Source organism: Gallinula chloropus (assembly GCF_964237585.1).
Source record: "Gallinula chloropus genome assembly, chromosome: 5".
NCBI classification, from domain to species: Eukaryota; Metazoa; Chordata; class Aves; order Gruiformes; family Rallidae; genus Gallinula; species Gallinula chloropus.
The window spans coordinates 13,822,648-13,842,299 of record NC_140090.1 but is presented as its reverse complement, the minus strand read 5'-3'; the positions used below and the strand labels follow the sequence as shown (position 1 = coordinate 13,842,299).

The window sequence follows — 19,652 nt, the reverse complement described above, 5'->3', positions numbered from 1 at the left end:
AAAGTTAGCTTTGTGAAATGTGTCCAGTGAAACCCAGACATATGGTGGCTTTAGCTGTACAGAACTTTACGTGCATCATCTGCCTTCCCTCACTTCTGTCGGTGACAGCTGTGATGTCACTGAACATCTTGAATTTGGATGCTGAGTGGCAGTGAGCACTTGTCCATCTGGAGGAAGGGAGGAATTTACTTGCAAATGGCTTATAGTTTAATGTCTTCAAAGTGTGCTTGCCCCTTCTTGCTTATACAGTCTGTGCATTGGGAGATCAGGCAGAGGATTAATGAAGGCAATACACATCTACTGGAGGTTGTGTTAAAGCTGAGTCAGTAAACCTAATTAGTCTGTGGGATGTCCAGGCAGAATTAATTTGGGATTGGAGGTAGGCTGGTATAAAACAATGCTGGGTGTGTTTCTCTTCCTCTGTCAAGGGTTGCAAGTTGGGCTTCGTGCACATGGGAGGCAGTGTGACAACCTACATGGTGGTCCTACCTACCAAAGGCAGAGCACATCATCCCCTGTGTGTTACTCAGGTTACAGCAATGCAAATTTTTCAGGACCAAGAACCTCAGTGGATGAGGACAACTGAGTGGGAAGTGCACAGTACGCACTTCCAAGCACATCTCTCAAGGCTGTGGTCTTCTGTTAGTCATTCCCTTGCAGGGTAGTAGAGCTGGAGGAGCTAAGTTGACTACACTACAATCAGTATGTACCTCAGCGTTTCACGAGCAACTCCCGAGTGTGACAGTTTGCAGAGGGACTTAGTGTATCAAGGACCTTCTCCAAGTAACAATTAGGCTGTCCAGGAAAGTTCAGTTATATAGAGAGTACATACAAAAGCCCAGTGAGAGACATGGTACTTCAAATGTCCAGCACCTTCAGACAGACAGAACTGGGGCTTGCCACCTGGGTTTTACTCTGCTTCTACTCATCTTTACTAAAGGTCCTTAAATGTGGGTAATGTTACATCCTCTCAGCTGTGCAGGCTTGCTGGGCAAGCAAGGTGCTGTAACACAGAGCAGCATAGGGAGGAGTCTGGGTTTTTTTAAATTTTTTTGGCTTGTTAGTGACCCATACAACTAATTTCAACCGTTTGTAAAATTGCATTTAGAATGTGTCGATGTTTTGCTCTCTGAAACCCAGAGGGCATTTTTAGGATCTGGTAATACTCTGTTTCAACACTTTACCAATGCCTGAATGAACTCTCTGATAATGACTCCCAGAGTACAGTACAAAATCAGAAGAATCCTTTCCAAACCATTTGCCATCATCTGTCAAATAGAGGCATTTTCCTGGAATTCTGGAGGGGTACAGAACTGTAAAGAAGAGATTTAGAGTGAGTTGGAATTCCTACTCGAGGAGAAGAGCAAACTTTCTGGGTTAACACAAATCTTTAGAAGCAGAGGACTGAAATGTGGTTCTCTACCCTGATGTCTTCCCACAACAGTCCCTGGAGGGAAGTATCATCTATGAAGCATTGAGCCTGCACATTAAATGAGCTGTGTTGTGTGATCTGTCCATTCAAATGGGGTCACTTCTTACATATGTGTGATGCCTCAGGTTGCCTTTGGAGAAATGTGACACTCTTGGACCAAAATGTTTTGGTGTTTCTGCTCTCCAGGTCTTGGTATTGTTCAGATATCAAAGGGTGGAAGAGGTGTGGGATACATTGTTTATTGCAAACTGCAGAGAAGCTCCTTCCAGCTACACAGCAAAATTTAAAGCTAAATTCAAATGAAAAGCAATTCATTTGAATAAAGAGAAATTAAAGGTTGCGAAAGAGAAGACAAAGCTACTGAGGCAAATTATTTCCTCATTTCAACTGAAACCAGAATGCTTCATCATCCTTGGAAGCAGAAGGTCACTTGGGAAAAGGTGAGTGGAAATGAGTTAAGACTCATTTCTGTCCCACAGCCCTTCAAAGGGAAGCACAGCAGATTCAGCTTTGGTGGGTGAAAAATGGCAAGGGACAGAGTTCTGCCAGCTGCAGTTTCTCCCTCCCTGCCCACAGGGGATGCTCTGGTATCAAGATGATGCCTTACTCTTAAGAGTAGGTATCAGGTAGGAATCCCTGTGGACTGCTGCAAATTCCTTAACTACAACTGATCAGGTCTCTCACTGTGTAAGGGCATAACATCCAGTCGCTGGGAGTGACAAAATGAAACCACCCCTGGAGAACTGATGAGGCTAAGCCCATGCTGGTTTCAGCCAGCTCCTGCTCCAGCCTGCTCCCTCTTTCCACACAACAGTTGATGGCCATGCCACAAGCAGCTAAATTTCTCTTAACAACTAACTGAGAAACAACAGGGATACTTTTTCCTGTTGCCTGGACCATAAAGCTCCAGGAGATCTGGCAAGGGAACACTGGTCGCATGGTGCCTCTTCTAGCAGGGCTACATGAAAATCTCCAAAAGGTGGAGGGTTAGAACTGCCTCATGCAGTCGCTGCCTGTTTTCAGAGGGCTGATGCCCAGGGCTGGCTGGTATATGATAGAAACGGGCACATGTGGTACAGAGCCCAGCAGCCAATGCTGCAGGGATGAGGTGGCTTTTGCAGGAGACAGGTAAAATGCCAACAAGTTGGTTGGAAAGCAGTTTAAGTAACTGAAGAGCACGTGTAATCCTAGTGACCTCTTGAGAAAGATCTTTAATTGAAACTGTTGTTTTTCCTGAACTGATTATCCCGACACAAATGCATTTTCTTTGCTCTGCAGCTTTTCAAAAGATCTTTTAATTGCAGCGGTTTGAGATAGCCTTTGATAGCATCTAACAGCTGAACAATCCTGATCAATACCTCTGATTACAAGGGACCAGACAGGGTGGGAAACTTGAAGTTTTGCCTTATTTGCTTTAGAGCTTTTATTCTTTTAATGTTTGATCCAATGCCCACTGGAGTCCAAACAAAAATTTTCATTTCTTTTACGCTTTGGCTTAATACCTTTGCCAATAGCCATTTAGTCACAGCCTGACTGCTAGCGTATGTAATCAAAACAAGTCTTGCAACTAGATGCTAAACAGTATTTGTGGACAGCAGGGGCTCAGCACAGACTTTCAAGCTGAAGAAAGAGACTCTCTAGGTCATCCCTGAAAGTACTTTGGCATGGTAAGGGCAGTGGCATGAGCGCTCGGCTGGTGATGTCGGTCGGGCTAAATTTGCCCACACAGATTGATTCTAAAACAACCTGAAAGCGACAAATTTTCCCCAAATAAACCCATTCTGATATTCCTTGCTTGGACCAACAATACCTTGGGAATGCAGGCTGCTAGCGCCAAGTAATACAGTCTCTGAAAAACAGAAAGATGTATTTTGTCCACTGCAGCCAGGTTTTGTTACAGCTATTTAAATGGGTGACCTCCTACACAAAATTTGTTGCTCTATTTATTTTTCCCCGTTTTCATGTGTATTAACTTACTTCCAGCAATCTCACTGGAACAGAAATCAAGCATCTCCTCATTAAAATTCAGAGCTATTAATTTTGGCATCCTCTGTGCAATAAGCAGCTTTATTTCAGATTGCACATTGCCTGCATTTTGCACCGTAGACAGCTCTACAGAATAAAGAAAGAAATATAGCAGTCGATATTAGAGGCAAAGAGAAGATGAAAGGATCAGTTTGAATCTTTCAGGCACTGGGATTTTTGGGTAGGAGGTAGGCTGACAGGACTACATTTTTAACAGAACAGAGGTTTTAAAATTCAGAGTTTTTATTAGATTCTTTCTTTCACACTAGTAGTAAACATACAATTGAAGTCTTGATCTTTGCATAAAATGACTAACTAGCCACTGTTGACATCCTTAGAAATGGTCCTCAGTGTTTATCATATATGCTAGTGACAAAGGAAACAAGACTCAGGTGGCCTGGATCATGAGAGCATTCAATTAATTTGTGGGAGATTTAAGAGAGCGAGAGAGAAAAAAACACAGGAATGCACATACAGACAGAAACTGTAGGCCAGGAAAAAGAAAGTAAATAAATAAATGAACAAACCTGTTCGTGCTCTAGTCCTATTCACAGTAACATAAGGAGCAGGGAGAAAAAGCTTCATCTGCCCAAAGCCTAGCAAAATAGGAAAAAAACTAAATGCACTATTTCTTCTCTATATTTTCCCTTTCTTCTAAAACAGACATTTGGTTTACTAGCAACTTCTCTCTCTCGCTCTCTTAAATCTTAATTCACTATAGCTACCTTCTTTTTGCTACAGCTAGCTAATTGTAGGACCAGAGCTCCAGAAAATAAAGACTGCATTAGCTACAGACAATACACAATTGTCCTGGTTACACATTTGGCTTGTAGGCACTGGCAAGAAAAGCCAGGCTAGAAAAACTTCTGTTAGTGAGGTCACCAAATGACATGACAATGATGCCTGTAATACAACTAATACAATTTAAAATGCAATATGTTATAGGGTCTGTCTGCACAGTGTGAATGCTCCATCTGGGATGGAACTGTAAGAGGAGCTGTGGGAATGAGACATGAAAGGAAATGTTATCAATAGTGGACAATTATCTTCCCTTTTCAGCAACTGAAATTGCTGAGATCTCAACAGCTGTACCTTCATGCTTTTGCTCAATGCTATGTACACTTCAATCCTGTTGACACTTTCCTATTAACTGCAATATGGGTATGTGCAACTTGCTCAGAGTGACAGGATGGAAAGCCATTTTGCCACAAGCTTTTATTCTCCTTCAGTGCAGTAAGATGACTGTTTAAGTATGAACAGGCCTGGTGTCTTTTGAGGGTTGTTAGGATCCTTAACTGACACTTAATACATCAGTTTTCAGTGCATTGTCTGCCATCATCTTGAGTTGGAAGTACTTCCAGTGCAGGTCATTGTAAGCCACCTTAATGCATGTACTTTCCAGGTATACGTTTTGTCCAAGAGCCTTGGACTGCTCCTCCACACACTCACCACTTACTACTGAAGCACTGTGCCCAGTAACATTGAAAAGCTTCATCAAAAGTCAGGCTGATGTGCCATGCCCATCCTCTTCAACAAGACCTTCCCCAGATCTGCCAAAACATCTCGCTTCAGGATCTTTTTGTGCTCTACCATTTCCTTTGCTAATCATCACTTCTCTGTCCTTATGTCTTTAATTTGACAAACGCTCTTGTAGAAACCCCTAACACCTATGCTATCCAGTCCCTTGTTTTTCATGATTGCTTCCATAGATAATTAGCAATAGATCCTTGTCCTGCAAATTTTATAATCTCTCTTCCTGCTCTCAGTGTTACTCTATGGTCATAGCTTCTCACAGTATTTTTCCTTAGTCCCAGAATCCTTCAGTGTCTCTTCCATCTGACACCTATGAGGACTAAACTACATGAACATCCAACTCTGGGACATCCAACACTTCAGAAACTTGGGCCAGAATTGCAAGGCTCCTATGCTACCCTCCATTAAAGCTCATGCCTGGAGTCTGGATTAGCCCAAAACTTGCATAAAAGGGCAGATAAATGGACTCCATAGTGGCCGAAGTGGTTGGACCACTGACTGACCTCATTTACTTTGGAGACCACACACGTCAGCAAAATGTACTGTGAGAGCACACAAATCATTAAGAGAAGTCAACAACTTCCAGTCCTTTTTACTAATGTAGCAACAAGACTTTATATATATAAAATTGGAGGTTAAGCATGTGATGGTAGGCATCTATGTATCTTCTGGTAAGACATCAGAACTGTAATATATTTTTGAACGAGTAACTTAGAGCATGTCCTATAGCACCATCTAGCAGGCTAATTTAAAAGTGGTCTATATGCCTTGATCCCTGACTGTAATGATGTGCTTATGCAACAGAAACAGGGTGCGCATCAGTCTTCTTTCAGCTTCCTTGATGCAACAGCTGCTTCAACCAGAACCATGCCAACCTAATGAACAGTAAAGCTGCAGTCTCTAGTCTTCACAAGCTTTATTACAAAGCTCTTAAGAGAAACCATAGTGCAAATGCAATGTTGTACTGGCCTCTTGAGTTTTTGTGTAAGAAACCATTGGTTCCTAGATACCTCCATCTGGTACGGAGGGCAGAAGTACCTTCAGAAAGTCAGGCTGTGCAAACCCATGCAGTCCTTCCTCCATATTCACCAGCAGGATAAGTAAGTCTTAGTAATTGCAAAGCTCTCAGGCTTTCAAAATCCATTATCACGCTCTGTGTTTCAGTTAGTGAGGAGCCTGGTCTCCAGTTGTCCATCATCACCTGCATACATTTCGTCTTTGTATGTCTGCATGAAGTATGAACATCAATGCCAACTTTTACCTTTTATAAGTTTTGGCAGACGATGAAGCAGCCCCAAGGGTATTAGCTGATACAAAGGGGGAGGTGAAGTTCTCCTCTCCTTTTCCTTTCTTTTTTTTTTCCCCTGGTTGCCTCCCACCTTGTTACAGCCCTGGCACTTCTCAGACTTTTGAATGATCCCATTCAGCTTGCTAACCTGGTAGAAAATGATCCCTCTTTTCCTGGTAGAAGATTATTCTTTTTTTTCCATGACTATGTTTTCTACTGATAGTGGGTTAAAAGTAGCACACAAGAAGGTCTGATAGAAGTCAGGTCTGGCAAAAAATGGTTCAGAGGGAGGCAGAGGTGGGAAAGGTGGGACTCCTTCCTCTGATTTCTCCTTTTGGAAGGCAGGAAACCATGCATCTGCCTTGCTATGTTGTATAAAACCATAACATAATGGTAGAACTGTACCCTCTCATGAAGGAGTGTGTGTTCTTGGCAATTAGCAGCTTGTTTAAAACCAAGGCTGTCATTAACAGCCTCTGTTCACAATGTGGAGGGGGGATGCTGGCTATGCCTAGCTGGGCCTGCTTAGAACTAGTATTTCCAAAATGCAGATCATCTAGCAGGAAAAAGAGAGGACGAATACATTCGTTAGGGTACTTTAAGCCCTGTAAGAAGGGGCCTTTTCAGGACAAACCCATGTAGAAACCACCCTGGCCATCTTCTGATCGTAACTTTAAAGGAAATGAAAATCCCTTTGTGTGTAATTTTCCCATATGGGACGAAAGAGACAGCGGCTCCTCCGTGACAGATGCTATGCCGCTTGCTGCCGTCCCAGTAAGTGTTCCTCACTGCAGCGGGAGGGCTGCGTTAATAATACATGTGTAAGGGATTTTGCAGGAAGAACACATGGGATTACAGCACGAAACACAAGGTCACGGAATGAATTTATACTCCGGGAGAGCCAGTCACTTCCCCAGGCCGCAGCTGCCACTCGGGCCGCGCCACGGGGAGCGGTGGTCGGTCTCTTCGCCTCCGGGCTGGGCGAGGGCAGCGCAGCGATGGGATCTCCTCGTAGGGACGCGGCTGCCGCCTTCTTATTCGAGGCTACGGTTCACCCGCGGGACTCCAGCCTCTGAGCAGCCCAAAAACCGCGCTGAGGCGAAACCACCTTTCCCACCCCCTGCAGCGGCGCCTCCGCCCGCCCCTTCCGCCCGCCGTGTGGCAGCGCGGAGGCGGACTGGCCGCTGGAGCTCCGCCTCGGCTGCGGCGCGGGGAGCCTCGGTAGGTGGAGACGCGGTCTGGGGGTGGAAAGGCTGGCCTGACTTGGGGGGGCACAGTGGAACTGGCTTTCAGGGCCCGCGGTATGGCGGGCAGGGGAGGCGTGGGGAGCTCTGCCCCGACCTCCCGGGCCCGTCCCTAGGCCTGGTCAGGCCCAGGGCCTCGCACGTAAAACCGCTTGTAGCCGCCCCCCCTCTTTCTAAAGTGAGCCCTGAAAGTCCAGCCCTCGCCCCTGTTCCTGATCGGTACTGTTTCAAGCGGGGCTTTACCCTCGGCTACATGCCATTAGGGAAAATAAATTTATTCACAGTGCTAGGACAGAACCTGCCTAGATACCCAATCTGAACTCGAGCCATTAACTGGTCAGGCTGGAGGGAGATTGGGCGCCCTTAACACCGCAGAGAGCAGCCGTGTTTCAGCGTGTGGGGGAGGCTGCCTTGTTAACGCTGTGGTGGCTTTCCGGGAACTAATACAGGGTCTGGTCCTTACAAACTGCCTCGTAGTTTCCGGTTGCCTTCCTTACACACAGATCACACAAAAGTTCATGAATAAAAATAAAGATGCCACATGCAGTTAGGGCTGAAGCAGGATTTTCTGCAGGAGCAGAGTGCCCACCCTGACCCTCAGGGAAGACTTGAAAGCACAAATTCCAGAGGGTATCAAGGGTAGTTTCCTTTTATTTTCATGAGCATTGACTGCTGTAAGAAAATGAATATTCTGTGGCATTTCTTACTTATTCTTGCATTAGGTGTATGGCAGGACAGTTGGGTGTAATCCAGTCAAGAGCGTCGCCTGTGCTGCGAAGGGTGAGACCATGTCTGCACAAAGGCCAATTTAGTAACAAAAATTAAAAAAATTCTTAGCACATCTTACAGTTTTTATGACTGAAGTAGGAAAAAAGTTAGTGTTAATGCAGTGAGGCGCATTACAGCTGTTCAGGAGAAGTGTATAGATAAGCACAGCGCTTGTTGCCCTGCTTTCCTGCAGTTCAGCCATGGGGTGCCAGCTTCCTGGGTGGGCTTTCCAGCATCCCACGTTGCTGACCCAGAGGATCATTCAGCATGTAGTATGCTTGTCAAGCACCGTTAAGTCATGCAAGAAAGGAGAGTAGGCTGGTTTTCAGCATGGTCCAGCCTTACCCATGCTGGTGTGGACATAAACTGAAGGGGGAATTGTTCCTAATCTGAAAAAGATCTGCTAGCCAGCCCAAGTGAGATCCTTGGCTCAGCTTCACGTGTGGGTCAAATGAGAGTCTTCATACAGCCATCCTCTTTGAAGTGCTGCTCCATCCACTCTAAATGGCCTGACCTTTTCAATCAGATCTAGACTACCAGATTTGCCAAGCGGCTGTTAACTCCAAAGAGGTTATTTGGGTTTAGTATTTTAATTTTCTTGCTTTTTAGCTTTATTATCAAGGAGGTTTTCTCCCAAAATAGGGTTTCATCCAAGCTCTTGGCTCTTTAGTGTGTTTTTCTTAAATAATTTTGTCAAACAAATCACCACTTGCGGTCTTCAGCAGAATGTAAGAATAGCACCACATATTACACTAAGAAATACATATTAAATTATTGTATACTTACATGCTTCATTGTTTTTATTAAGCACTCAGTATGGGTTCAGTGCAGTATAAACATTAAACAAGATTATTCTTCCCCTGGTGAATTTACAGCCTGTAAGAGCTTCATAGGAAGGAGTAGTAATAGCATATCATTAAAACACTGCCTTTAATTTAATCCCTTTTTGTTTCCCTGTGGTTAATACTCATTAGCTGTTGATCATGACTGGTGTATCCTGGCACGTCATCATGCAGCGCTGGTTTATGATGTTACAGCCCCCAGTTGTCCACTCTATCCCTCCATGGGAGGTTCTTGTTCAGCATGAATGGAAGAAGAGAGCAAATGTCTGTTTTTCAGCTGCTGTGATACAAAGCCCAGCAGCATAGCTGAAACCCACCTTTGATGGTACTCTACACTAAGACCTTGGTTGTTGTATCAAAGCACAGTTTTCTTCTGCCACTTCGGGTTCTTGTAAGGACAGCTGGAAACATTGATGTCTTCAACAGCTGCAGCAAGATTCTCTGAAGCTCATGTGTTACAGTCCTGGCAAAAGAGGCGTTGCTAGATGCAAATGGAAACAGAGGCATCCAATTTGCACTGATGTCTGTTGGAGTTAGGTGCCTAACTCACTTTTATGTCTTTATAATAGCATAATTTTATTATTTATAGAATTCTGTAGCCAATGGGATTTTTTAAGAGCTTTCCTGGGCACATCATACGGCTTGGACCATAAAAGGAACTGATACTCCCCAAAGGAAGCAGGACTCTTGAACTGAAGAAGTTGATAGGTTTGAGTGGTTTTATGTTTATCTGCTTACTTAAAAGAGTTGCAAGAGTGTTGTCTGTCCTGAAACAATTTCTGTTCCAAGTTTCTGTATGTATTTGTCAGAGGAGCTATTTCAGAGACAATTTTTTCAGAGTAGCTACTGAAAGCTTGCTGGTTTCTGAATAGAGCTTATTGCTGAATAAGCTAGAACCACTGCCTGGAAGTTGACATCTATAAAAACTCCATCCCAAAGCCCTAGAAAAAACATATATTGGTGTTTTTTAGCTTTTTTATTTTAGTATTGAGGTTGATTGTACGTTAGAACAAACTCTACATTCTGTCTCCTGAAAGTTTCAAACCAAATTCTTAGTAGGGAAGCCGTCGTCAAACTGAAGTTACTGAATTTAGTATTGAGGTTGCTGATTACAATTTTGGGAGCTGTACTATGGAGCAGGTTGGTGTAGATGAATCTGGTGTGTTTATTATTGTCTTTATTGCGGTAAATTGATTTACTGGAGGAGGGGGTGAAGTTAATTTTCTATATCAATCGTCCTATGTTCCGAGGCCCAAAACTGATCACTTTCTCTGTAAAGGTGTTTTGTGTTTTGTCAACTTTAAGAGAGAATGTTTCTTTGATTATTGTGCTCTGCTGCTTCTCATGGGTTTTGCTTTAGTTTTGAAAATGCTACAGAGATGAGAGGCCCGTTTATGTGCATTTTAACTCCTTATTTTGTGTTGTAAACAGGTTAGGACTTGGCTATGGCAGTGCAGTTCCTGCGGAAGGCATCTGTGTGGTTAAAGAAGCGCAAGATCACTTTGTTGGCCGTTTCTTGCATGGGACTATTTGGTGGTAACCTTTCCTATCATGTGTTTCCTGAGCAGACATTCAAACTGCTGCACGAGGGCTGGTCAGAGGGGCAGCCAGCTGAGCTTTCACAGAGGCTCTGTAGTCTCTTTCAGGACGTCCTCCAAGATACTGGTGTCAAGTCCACTGACTCCTACCGAGCTTTTGCAGCTTCTGGCTTCCACCCTGTGAGTGCTGGAATCCCCTGGCTGCCTGCTGGCTCTTTGGTGGGCATCCCACCTAACTTTGATAGCACAGCTGAGGATAAAAAAGGAATAGTCAACCACGTTGTTGTGATCAATGGCAAGGCAATAGACTGGGAGAGCAGTGACGGTGTTGCTCTGAGGGAAGCTCTGACGTTTTCAGTGAAGGCTCAGAAGTTTGCCATTGCCAGGGAAGTGATGTATTTGCGGAACAGCAGCCCTTTAGCAAGTGCGGTCGTGGCTCCAGCTTGCTTAGCTGCTACGTTCTTCTGTGGGAGAGGTATAAAGCTACTTCTGGGTTTATCTCCTGGCCCTGTGATACTTCGCGGCATCTCTAACATCATAACTGCCGCTGGTGGATTAATGTGCTATTATATTTCTTATGAGGCTATGACCTATCACCTAGACTGCAAAGCTGACAGGAAGGCAGCTACTATTTCCAAAGACTATGCCAGAGGTGGAATTGAATTTTATGATAAAATCTTGTCCCGCAACAGGATCCTTCGTGGCCTGATGGGTGAAGCAGGGAAGAAAATATATGCTCCAAGTGGTAACCTTTTCCCAAGGCACTGGTTCAGAATAAAGTATACCCCGTACACTTACCGAAGAGCTTTGATTGTTAATATTTTAAAAGAGCTCCCAGCATAGGAAGGGAGTGCTTGAATTTTAAACTTGTGAATTATGTATCCTCTTGGAACACTGCTGTGCTGCTTTTTTTTTGTTCTTCTTTATCTTCATTAGAATTCAGGGTTTATTTTTGCATATAGTTCGGAAGGAGTTATTGCACATTCTGTGAATAAAGAATTCTCTCTTAAATATTAAAGACTCTTTTCAAAAAGTGCTCTGTTCTGTGTGCATCTCAAATCACAAGACGACTGAGGACGGGTACTTCTCAGACGGTGATCTGGAAGTTCTGTTGCTCTGCTCTGCCTTCCTGCTGGTGCGGGCTGGAAAATGGAAAGGGTAAAGTCCAACGGGGAGTTTGGGGAGTGTTATCATTTAAACTGGCGTGTTTATATGTATGTTTGCTGTTCCTCCTGTGGAACAACTCAAAGATGTTTAAAGGGCATTCTGTATCATGTTGTTACATAAATACCAAGACACAGTGTTTCTGTTCTCAGTTCCTGGGCCGTGCAAGTTCTTGTGCTGCAGTCCCCATTCTTCAGTAGGGCACAGCAGCTATGCTGCAGTTCAGACTAATACGGTTAGATTATTACCAGTGCCTGCAGCAGTTTGCTTAAATCTAGGCCTGCTCTTTACATGACGTGGTGACTGCAGTGTGTGTATCCCAATGTTTGACAGCAGTGGCAGTATGTAACAGGACTGTCATGGGTTGGTTGTTTTCTTACAAGTGGGATAAGCATGTTCAGGAGAATGTTTCCCATCTGCTTTGGTACAATTTTTGTTTAAAAATATATGTAGATGTATGTCACCTTTTATGTCAAAGAAGGCAAGGTATAAGAAATAAGTCTGGTATTTGGTGCAGAAACTGGTGAAGTCTGTGATGAAGGGTTGCCAAAGGAGACAGTTCTCCTGTTTGAGACTGCCCTAAGCAGATTTTGTCTGGCAGAACTGAGCTTTGCCCAGGATTACTAATCTTCTGGAAAGGTCTTAAGTGTAGTAAACTTTCCACTGTAGTCTCACCTTGAAAGTTTTCATGTCATTTCCAAGATTATCGTTCTCAGACTTTGTAGTTCCTTCTTTTTTTGTGTTTCTGTTGCAGCTGTTCCAGAAGCCCTCCCTGGTGACATCACAGTAGTTCTCATCTCTGTTGTCATTGTTATAGGAAACTTGTTACTCTGTATCTTCTCAGTCACAGATGTGCCAAGTGTCCTGTCTGCCCTGGTTTTGCCCTTTCTTCATCTGCTACATTAAGTGTTAGGCCTGTGTTTGCTCAAAGTATTACTGAGTTTGGTTTTCCCTTTGAATGACGCAGTGACATAAAGTTAATATACTGGCTGCTGAGGCACTGGAGTTGGTTTACATTGCTGAACCATATATACAAGATGTTTGGGTTTCTGCTTAAATAATCTGTGTCATGTTTTTCTGGACCACTACCTGTCACTTGCAGTTGTCCTTGAAGTCATGAGGTTGGCCTGTAGGCCATAAAGTTATTGTGCTTGTGACCTTTCTGAAAGAGTTTGACAAAATCTCCTATTCGGTGGACTAAAAGGAGACTTTAGGCAGGGAGCTTTCAAAGCTTCAGGCTGTATTTTATTTGAGGTCAAGATAGAGGTTTTTTGGTTGCTTGTGGTGGCTTGACACTGTCTGGATGTCAGGGTTTTGGTGCCCACCAAAGCCTCTCTATCACTCCTCAGCTGGACAGGGGAGAGAAAATAAAACAAAAGGCTTATGGATCAAGATAAAGACAGGGAGGCATCACTCACCAATTACCATCACAAGCAAAATAAGCCTTAACTTGAGTAAATTAGTTTAATTTATTACCAAATCAGAGTAGGATAATGAGAAAGCAAACCAAATCTTAAAAACACTTTCTCTCTACCCTTCCCTTCCTGTTGGGCTTATCTTCACTCCTGATTTCTCTTTCTCCTCCTCTACAGTGGTGCAGGAGGATGGGGAATAGGGGTTGTGGTCAGTTCATCACACACCTCTGCTTCTCCTTCCTCTTCAGGGGAAAGGCTCTCCCCGTGTTCTTTCCCTGCTCCAGTGTGGGGTTCCTCCCACAGGAGACAGTCCTCCATGAGTTTCTTCAACAGAGTCCTTCCCATGGAGTGCAGTTCTTCTTGAACTACTTCAGCATGGATCCCTTGCATGGGGTACAGTCCTTCAGGACCAGACTGCTCCAGCACAAGTCCCCCACAGGGTCACAAGTCCTGCCAGCAAACCTGCTCCAGCACATGCTCCTCTCTCCACAGGGCCACAGGTCCTGCAAGGAGCATCCTTCAGTGCTGGGTTCCCATGGGGCCACAACCTCCTCAGGCATCCACCTGCTCTGGTATGGGTCCTTCAGTGTCTGCAGGTGGATAACTGCTTCTGTTATCCCAGAAGTATTACCATCATTCCTCCTGATGGGCTTGGTCTTGTCCAGTGGCAGGTCCATCTTGGAGACAGCTGGCATTGGCTTTATTGGACAGAGGGGAAGCTTCTAGCAGCTTCTCACAGAAGCCACCGCCTGTAGCCCCTTGCTACCAAAACCTTGCCATGCAGACCCCATACAGTGATGTAGTGGCAAGACTGGAATATAACTCCTGGGTTTTATAGTCCATGAGTTCAATTCATCCTCTTATTACTTCTTCAGAGAGTCTAAACTCCATGAAAGGTTCTCAGAGAGAACTTGGTCCACTTGTTTTATGTGGTTTAAGAAGCTGCTACTACATAAAGAGCGCAGAGCGGAAACAAAGGCCTTCCTTAAGATTTACAACAAGTAGCAGTATAAACAAAATTAAATTAATCTGCTTGCCACTTACCACTCCTTACTGCTGCTTTTCATTGATATGCCTGCAGCTAGTGCTGTTACTTAACATTCCCAGGTTGTAAAGCCCCAGTGATGCTAACAGGTTTTGCAGCTGTGCGCTTTGTTTTACTCTTACAGCTGGATTCTCCAAGAAGCTTTGTGTATCTCTTAAGTGCTGTGTCTGATTTATGCTGCTTTGAACTCACTGTGATATGTTGGTGTCAGTAGGGGAGTAAGGCTGGTTAGTGTTATGCCCTTGCTTTCCCTAGAGGTGTTCTGACCAAGGGCTTACACACCTCCATCTCTGTACAGTCAAGTTCCTATTCTGTCATCATCCGTATAATCTGGAAGCATGGTACTGGAAGCATAAGGGAAATGGGAATGTGTGGGTTTTCCTGGAAAAAGGTTTGTGTGTGTTGCCAGGAAATTGTTGCTTGTAATTGTTTTGGCAAGTAAGATTTGCACATCTCAAATATATGGCCATGAAAATACTCATGCAAAGTCCTATGTTGTTGCAAATGTGTTTTTTCTAGGTGGAAGTTCTGTGGAAATCAAACAGGAGTCCCACATACTGGTAACAGAAATGGTCTAGCTTTGAGAGTATGATAGAAGCAAGCACCCCAGAATTAAAGGTGAGAGTCTTGGTTGATTGTGCTCTTATATGCTAAGAGCAGTCTGATATAGTAAGTTCATGCACTGGCCCAGAAGAGCCCAAGTGAATTGCTGTGTAAATAGTGTCAGTGAACAGCTTTATAGGCGCCCCCAGATCTGAAGCTGAACCTCTGCAGAGTTCAAAAAACTTGTTTTAGTAGTTACTGGCTTCTCTTGCACTGCTCAGATGAGGCAGACTTCCTACAATTTCTTGTGTGGAAAAGCAACACTCAATGTTAAGCAAAGGGAATTGCTAGGAGACATGGATATAAAATGTCTAAGCCAAGAAACTGTAAAAGTGAAGGTGTGAATGAAATAACGAACTCTCATAAAAAGGGATATTGTCTACAAAAATGAAGCACTCTTTCTGTCTGGTAAAGCGATTAAAGGATAAAGTTTGAATAGGAAATGACCAAAATTATTTGCTAGTTAAATTTATACATATTCTAGTTTAAAGAGCAATATCCTTGGCTTGTTTATTTCGGTCACCCTGAATTTTCTAGATAACTGAAAACAAAAAGATCCTGGAAACTTGATTTTTGTACATATGTAATGCTTACTGCTACATAAAGCTGTGGTGGATAATGCTGCAAGAGATGAGAACTACCTAGGCTTTGTTAAAAATTCCCACTGGCGTGCAAGATATGCAGGGTCTGGCTCACACCCTATCCTAAAAATTATGGTTCCTTGTCATGCAGATGCTTCCAGTGTGTTTAATGGTCAAAACCACAAAACTTGTCAGAAATAGAGCTAGACTGAGTGCTAGACAGTTTTCTTGAAGACAAACAAACTGTGGAAATCATGTGATTTAAAGTCATTCCTGGATCAGCTGCTATGGGTAGCTGTCTCCTCTTGTGGTTTGCAGGAAGGAGCTTCAGAGGGGGGTTCTGAAAAAGAAGTCTCCACCCAGGTGGCATGTGAGTGAAGAATGTCCCCCATGGTATTGCCACAGGGGCTTCAGTTTAAGTGTACTGGTCCTTTAGAAAACAGCACTTTTTACTACAGTAGAGCACTGTTATCACTCTTTTTCACACTGAAGTGGTTTCCAGAACCTGACAGATGAGATGGTGAGAGCTGACTGCAAAGCTGTGGAGCCTGTTGCCCTACAGGGTAAGCTGGTGGTGTTGGGAGAGGTGATGCTGGAAACAGAGCTTACTGCTGTCATTTTGCCCTTGGCCACAGCAGTTGTGAAACAACCACTGTGACAAAGTGTGGCTTGGGTGGGAGTGAATTAAAATGTATGAATCAAGTCATCATGACTGAATCACAGGCAGCTTTCATTAAAGGAACAGATGCAGAGAATCCATCCCAGACCGAGGACGGCTATATGCAGCCGCCGTGGGCATCATTAAAACAACTGCAGGCATCTCCACTATGTGGAAATGCAATTCCTAGCAAGCTGCAGACATGGAGACAAGTATGTGGGCCATATCCCGCAACTGTTATCCGCTCGTGTTCATTAAAAGCTTCATGTAGCAGGTGTGATTACATTAATATAAAAATGATTAAGTTGCAGACAACCTGCCAGCCATGCACGCACCAGTTCCTCCTTGATTTCATTCATCTCAGCTGGAAGTGTATATAAGTGAAAGGCAGAGCACACTCGTAAGCAGAGGAATGCTGATGGAGGAAGACATAATTAAGATCTTAGAATAAGGAGAACGCTGTCAGGAAGAGAGAGAAGCTGAGTTTGGTTTTTATCAAAACCAGACTTTCATCAAAACTAAGAACAGAAAAACAATGTAATTATTCTCTAGGAATTGGTATGTTAGACAAATTAAATCTGAACAGCTGAAAAATGGCTTATGGATGTTTTGCTGGGCTGCATTTCCACTGCGAATACATCAGTCTGTTTAGCTGAAGTGAGTATATTCAAGCTGCTCAAACTACCAAATCTATAAAATGGAGAAAATTACTAAAATTTGGCTGGAAATCAGTCTGCCTTTCCCATCTGGAGAAAAGGGATTTTTTTGAGACAAGCCAAACTCTTAAGCTTTGTAGCCAGAAATCAACATTGAAGTGTCTCTGTAGTTGGGAGCTTCCACTCTCCTCAGTCTGACCAAGTTTGCCATGATCTATCCTGGTCTGCAATCCTGAGAGAAAGAGTGCTCTTAAAAAATCAGTCTGTGTCCAAAATTGCCTATTAGAAAGTGCAGCCAGCCCAGTTGTATGGGTATTTTCCCCCAGTTTAGTCTTCCTATACTCCTTACTGCAGGAATCATTTGTGATACTACATGCTTGTGCAGTACGTAGTATAAAATGACATCTGCCTAGTAGTGTAACAATGAGCTTCCTATAAATAGCAGTAATTAAGTGTATTGGGCCTTAGCTTTGAAAGAGGAACTGTTCCCCAAATCATGCTTCCTAGAGAACTTTGTTGTTTGTTGTTCTTATTGTTGTTATTATTTTATGGCTGAACTTCCATCGTCTGGAAGTTGGGCCCTTCTCCTGTTCCTGGTTACTGAGTCACCGGCTACTTGGGCCTGCAGGAGCATTACTGTAGTAAGTAATGTAGTCCAGGTGTTATTGGTTTCTTTCAATGTAAATGAATAACAGGTGAAGCTGTGCCTTTTTTCTGTGTGGCCAAGCTACTTGTGCTGTAGATGTCTTGCAAACATCAGCTCTGGCTAGGATGACTAATCGTATTTAGAAAACATAAGACACTGTGAGCCGGATCCTGAGTTCACAGTTCCAGCAGTTCTTGCAGAGGGAGCATTAAGAAATAACATGCAGTGTAACAACTTTTCTCTAGTAACGGTCTAGGGGTTTTGTGCAGACCTGCTGACCTCTGGTAGCTTTGTTTCTATCATTTGCTGAAATAACCTAGTGGGAATGTTGTGGTTTCTTCATTCTCTGTTCCTTTCCATTTCCCATTGCTCTGCTGCTCTAATTGCCGCTGCTGACTCACCTCACAAGCTGCTTCAGTTCTCTCAAGGTTTGTGAGCTATTTAAGCTCTTGCTTGCTGCTTGCACTTTCGTGTGCACTCCCTGCTTGCTCCTACAGAACCTACTAGCTAAACACCACAGCAGCTTCAACTTCTCTTTTATTTTAGCAGGTTTAGTCTACATGGTTTTGCAATGAATAATGCCTTTGACTAAATGAAAAATAGGCATTGTGGTTTAAAATCTTCTTGTTTTGCCACAAAAAATATATAAAATATTGCTTTTAATTTTACATTTAGCATTATTTTTTGAAAGACATGTTTCTTACTCCCCATCTATGGCACCCAGTTCACTTTTGATCTTAATTTGCCTCTGTCAGTTTTAAGATGCTGCTATTCCTTTTGAGCCCTTAGAAATGTTGTTGCCTGCTCTTGAAAATTGCAGGGAATTCCATATACTTCTATGGCTAGGTGAGGTACTGTCACTTAAGAAATAAGAACTAATGTTGTACCATTACCTGCTTGTACTGATGTTGACTTAGCTTAGGCACGTCTGTGTTACAATTGAGTGCTGCCGTGTAGAGATGCTGCCATGAGGGCTTTGAGAACTGTGCTTGTATTAGCTCCACGGAGGAGTTTGTAGATGTGAGCAGAAACAGAGGTGTCTATTTGGTTTTGTCTGATGAAGAAGAATACTTACTTTTCAAAAAAACATTAATTTGAATGACTCCTGCAGGGCTGAAGGGTCTGGAATGCAGTAGAAAAGCCTAGGCAAAACCAAGGAAAATAATCCCACGTTCCTTAAATTTTCTAAATCTCAATGTTGTTACAAAACTGTATATTGCACAAGAGTTGCAATAGAATTCTGCAACCACGTGCGTTGGATTTCTAGGTTATCCCTTTAACAAGGCTAAGCTTGCAGTCCTGACAGCACATCTATGCACAGACGCTGAGCTGCTCGAGTAGTGTCTTTGCAACTGCTTCAACTACAGTAAAACTCCACCTGCTCAGTAGATCAAGTAGTCACCTTTCCCATCACTTCCTGGTTCCTTGTGTGCAGCCACATTCTGGGTACTCCAGGTAACACACATGCACTCCAGCCAGAAGCTTCTGCTTCATTTCCCTTGTCCACCTCAGTTCCTTCTTCTTGCTTCCTTGGACCGGAGGCAGTTACTGTTGTCACAGCCAACAGAGACATTAGTGGAGCAGATTTAAAGGAGTTGAGAACTGAAAGTGATGGTTCCCTCTCTAACTTCGACAAAGCAACACATGACAGTTCAATACAATGCTCGAGTACTGTGCAGTTTTGGGCACCACAGTATAGGAAGGACATTGAGGTCCTGGAGAGGGTGCAGAGAAGGGTAACTAGGCTGATTAGGGTTTTGGAGAACAGGTCTTATGGGGAGAGGCTGAGGGAACTAAGGCGGTTCAGCCTGGAGAAGAGGAGGCCAAGGGGAGACTTTATTGCTCTCTAGAGCTACCTGAAAGGAGGTTGTAGCAACACGGGTGTTGGCCTCTTTTCCCTAATAACTAGTGACAGGACAAGAGCGAATGGGTTCAAGTTGCACCAGGGGAGGTTCAGATTGGATATTAGGAAAAAAATCTTCACCAGAAGAGTGGTGAAGCATTGGAACAGGCTGCCCAGGGAGGTGATGGAATCAGCATTGCTAGGCCTGTTCAAAAAATGGGTATGTTCAAAAAAAAGGGGATGTGGGGCTTCGGGAGATGGTTTATAGGATATGGAGGTGTAGGGCTGACAGTTGGACTGGATAATCTTGAAGGTCTTTTTCAACCTCAATGATTCTGTGATGCTGTCTCTACCAGTTACGCTGGTCAAAA

The 19,652-nt window shown here is 43.6% G+C and overlaps 1 protein-coding gene across 1 annotated transcript; it reads left to right on the top strand.

Moving 5' to 3' along the window:
* Window positions 1-10,577: 10,577 nt before the first annotated feature.
* Window positions 10,578-11,608, top strand: TMEM177 (transmembrane protein 177; the record flags this gene model as incomplete). Its single annotated transcript, XM_084265294.1, has 1 exon — window positions 10,578-11,608. The coding sequence occupies one exon, from the start codon at window positions 10,578-10,580 to the stop codon at window positions 11,511-11,513; it is 936 nt and encodes a 311-aa protein (XP_084121420.1). The 3' UTR covers window positions 11,514-11,608.
* Window positions 11,609-19,652: the final 8,044 nt, after the last annotated feature.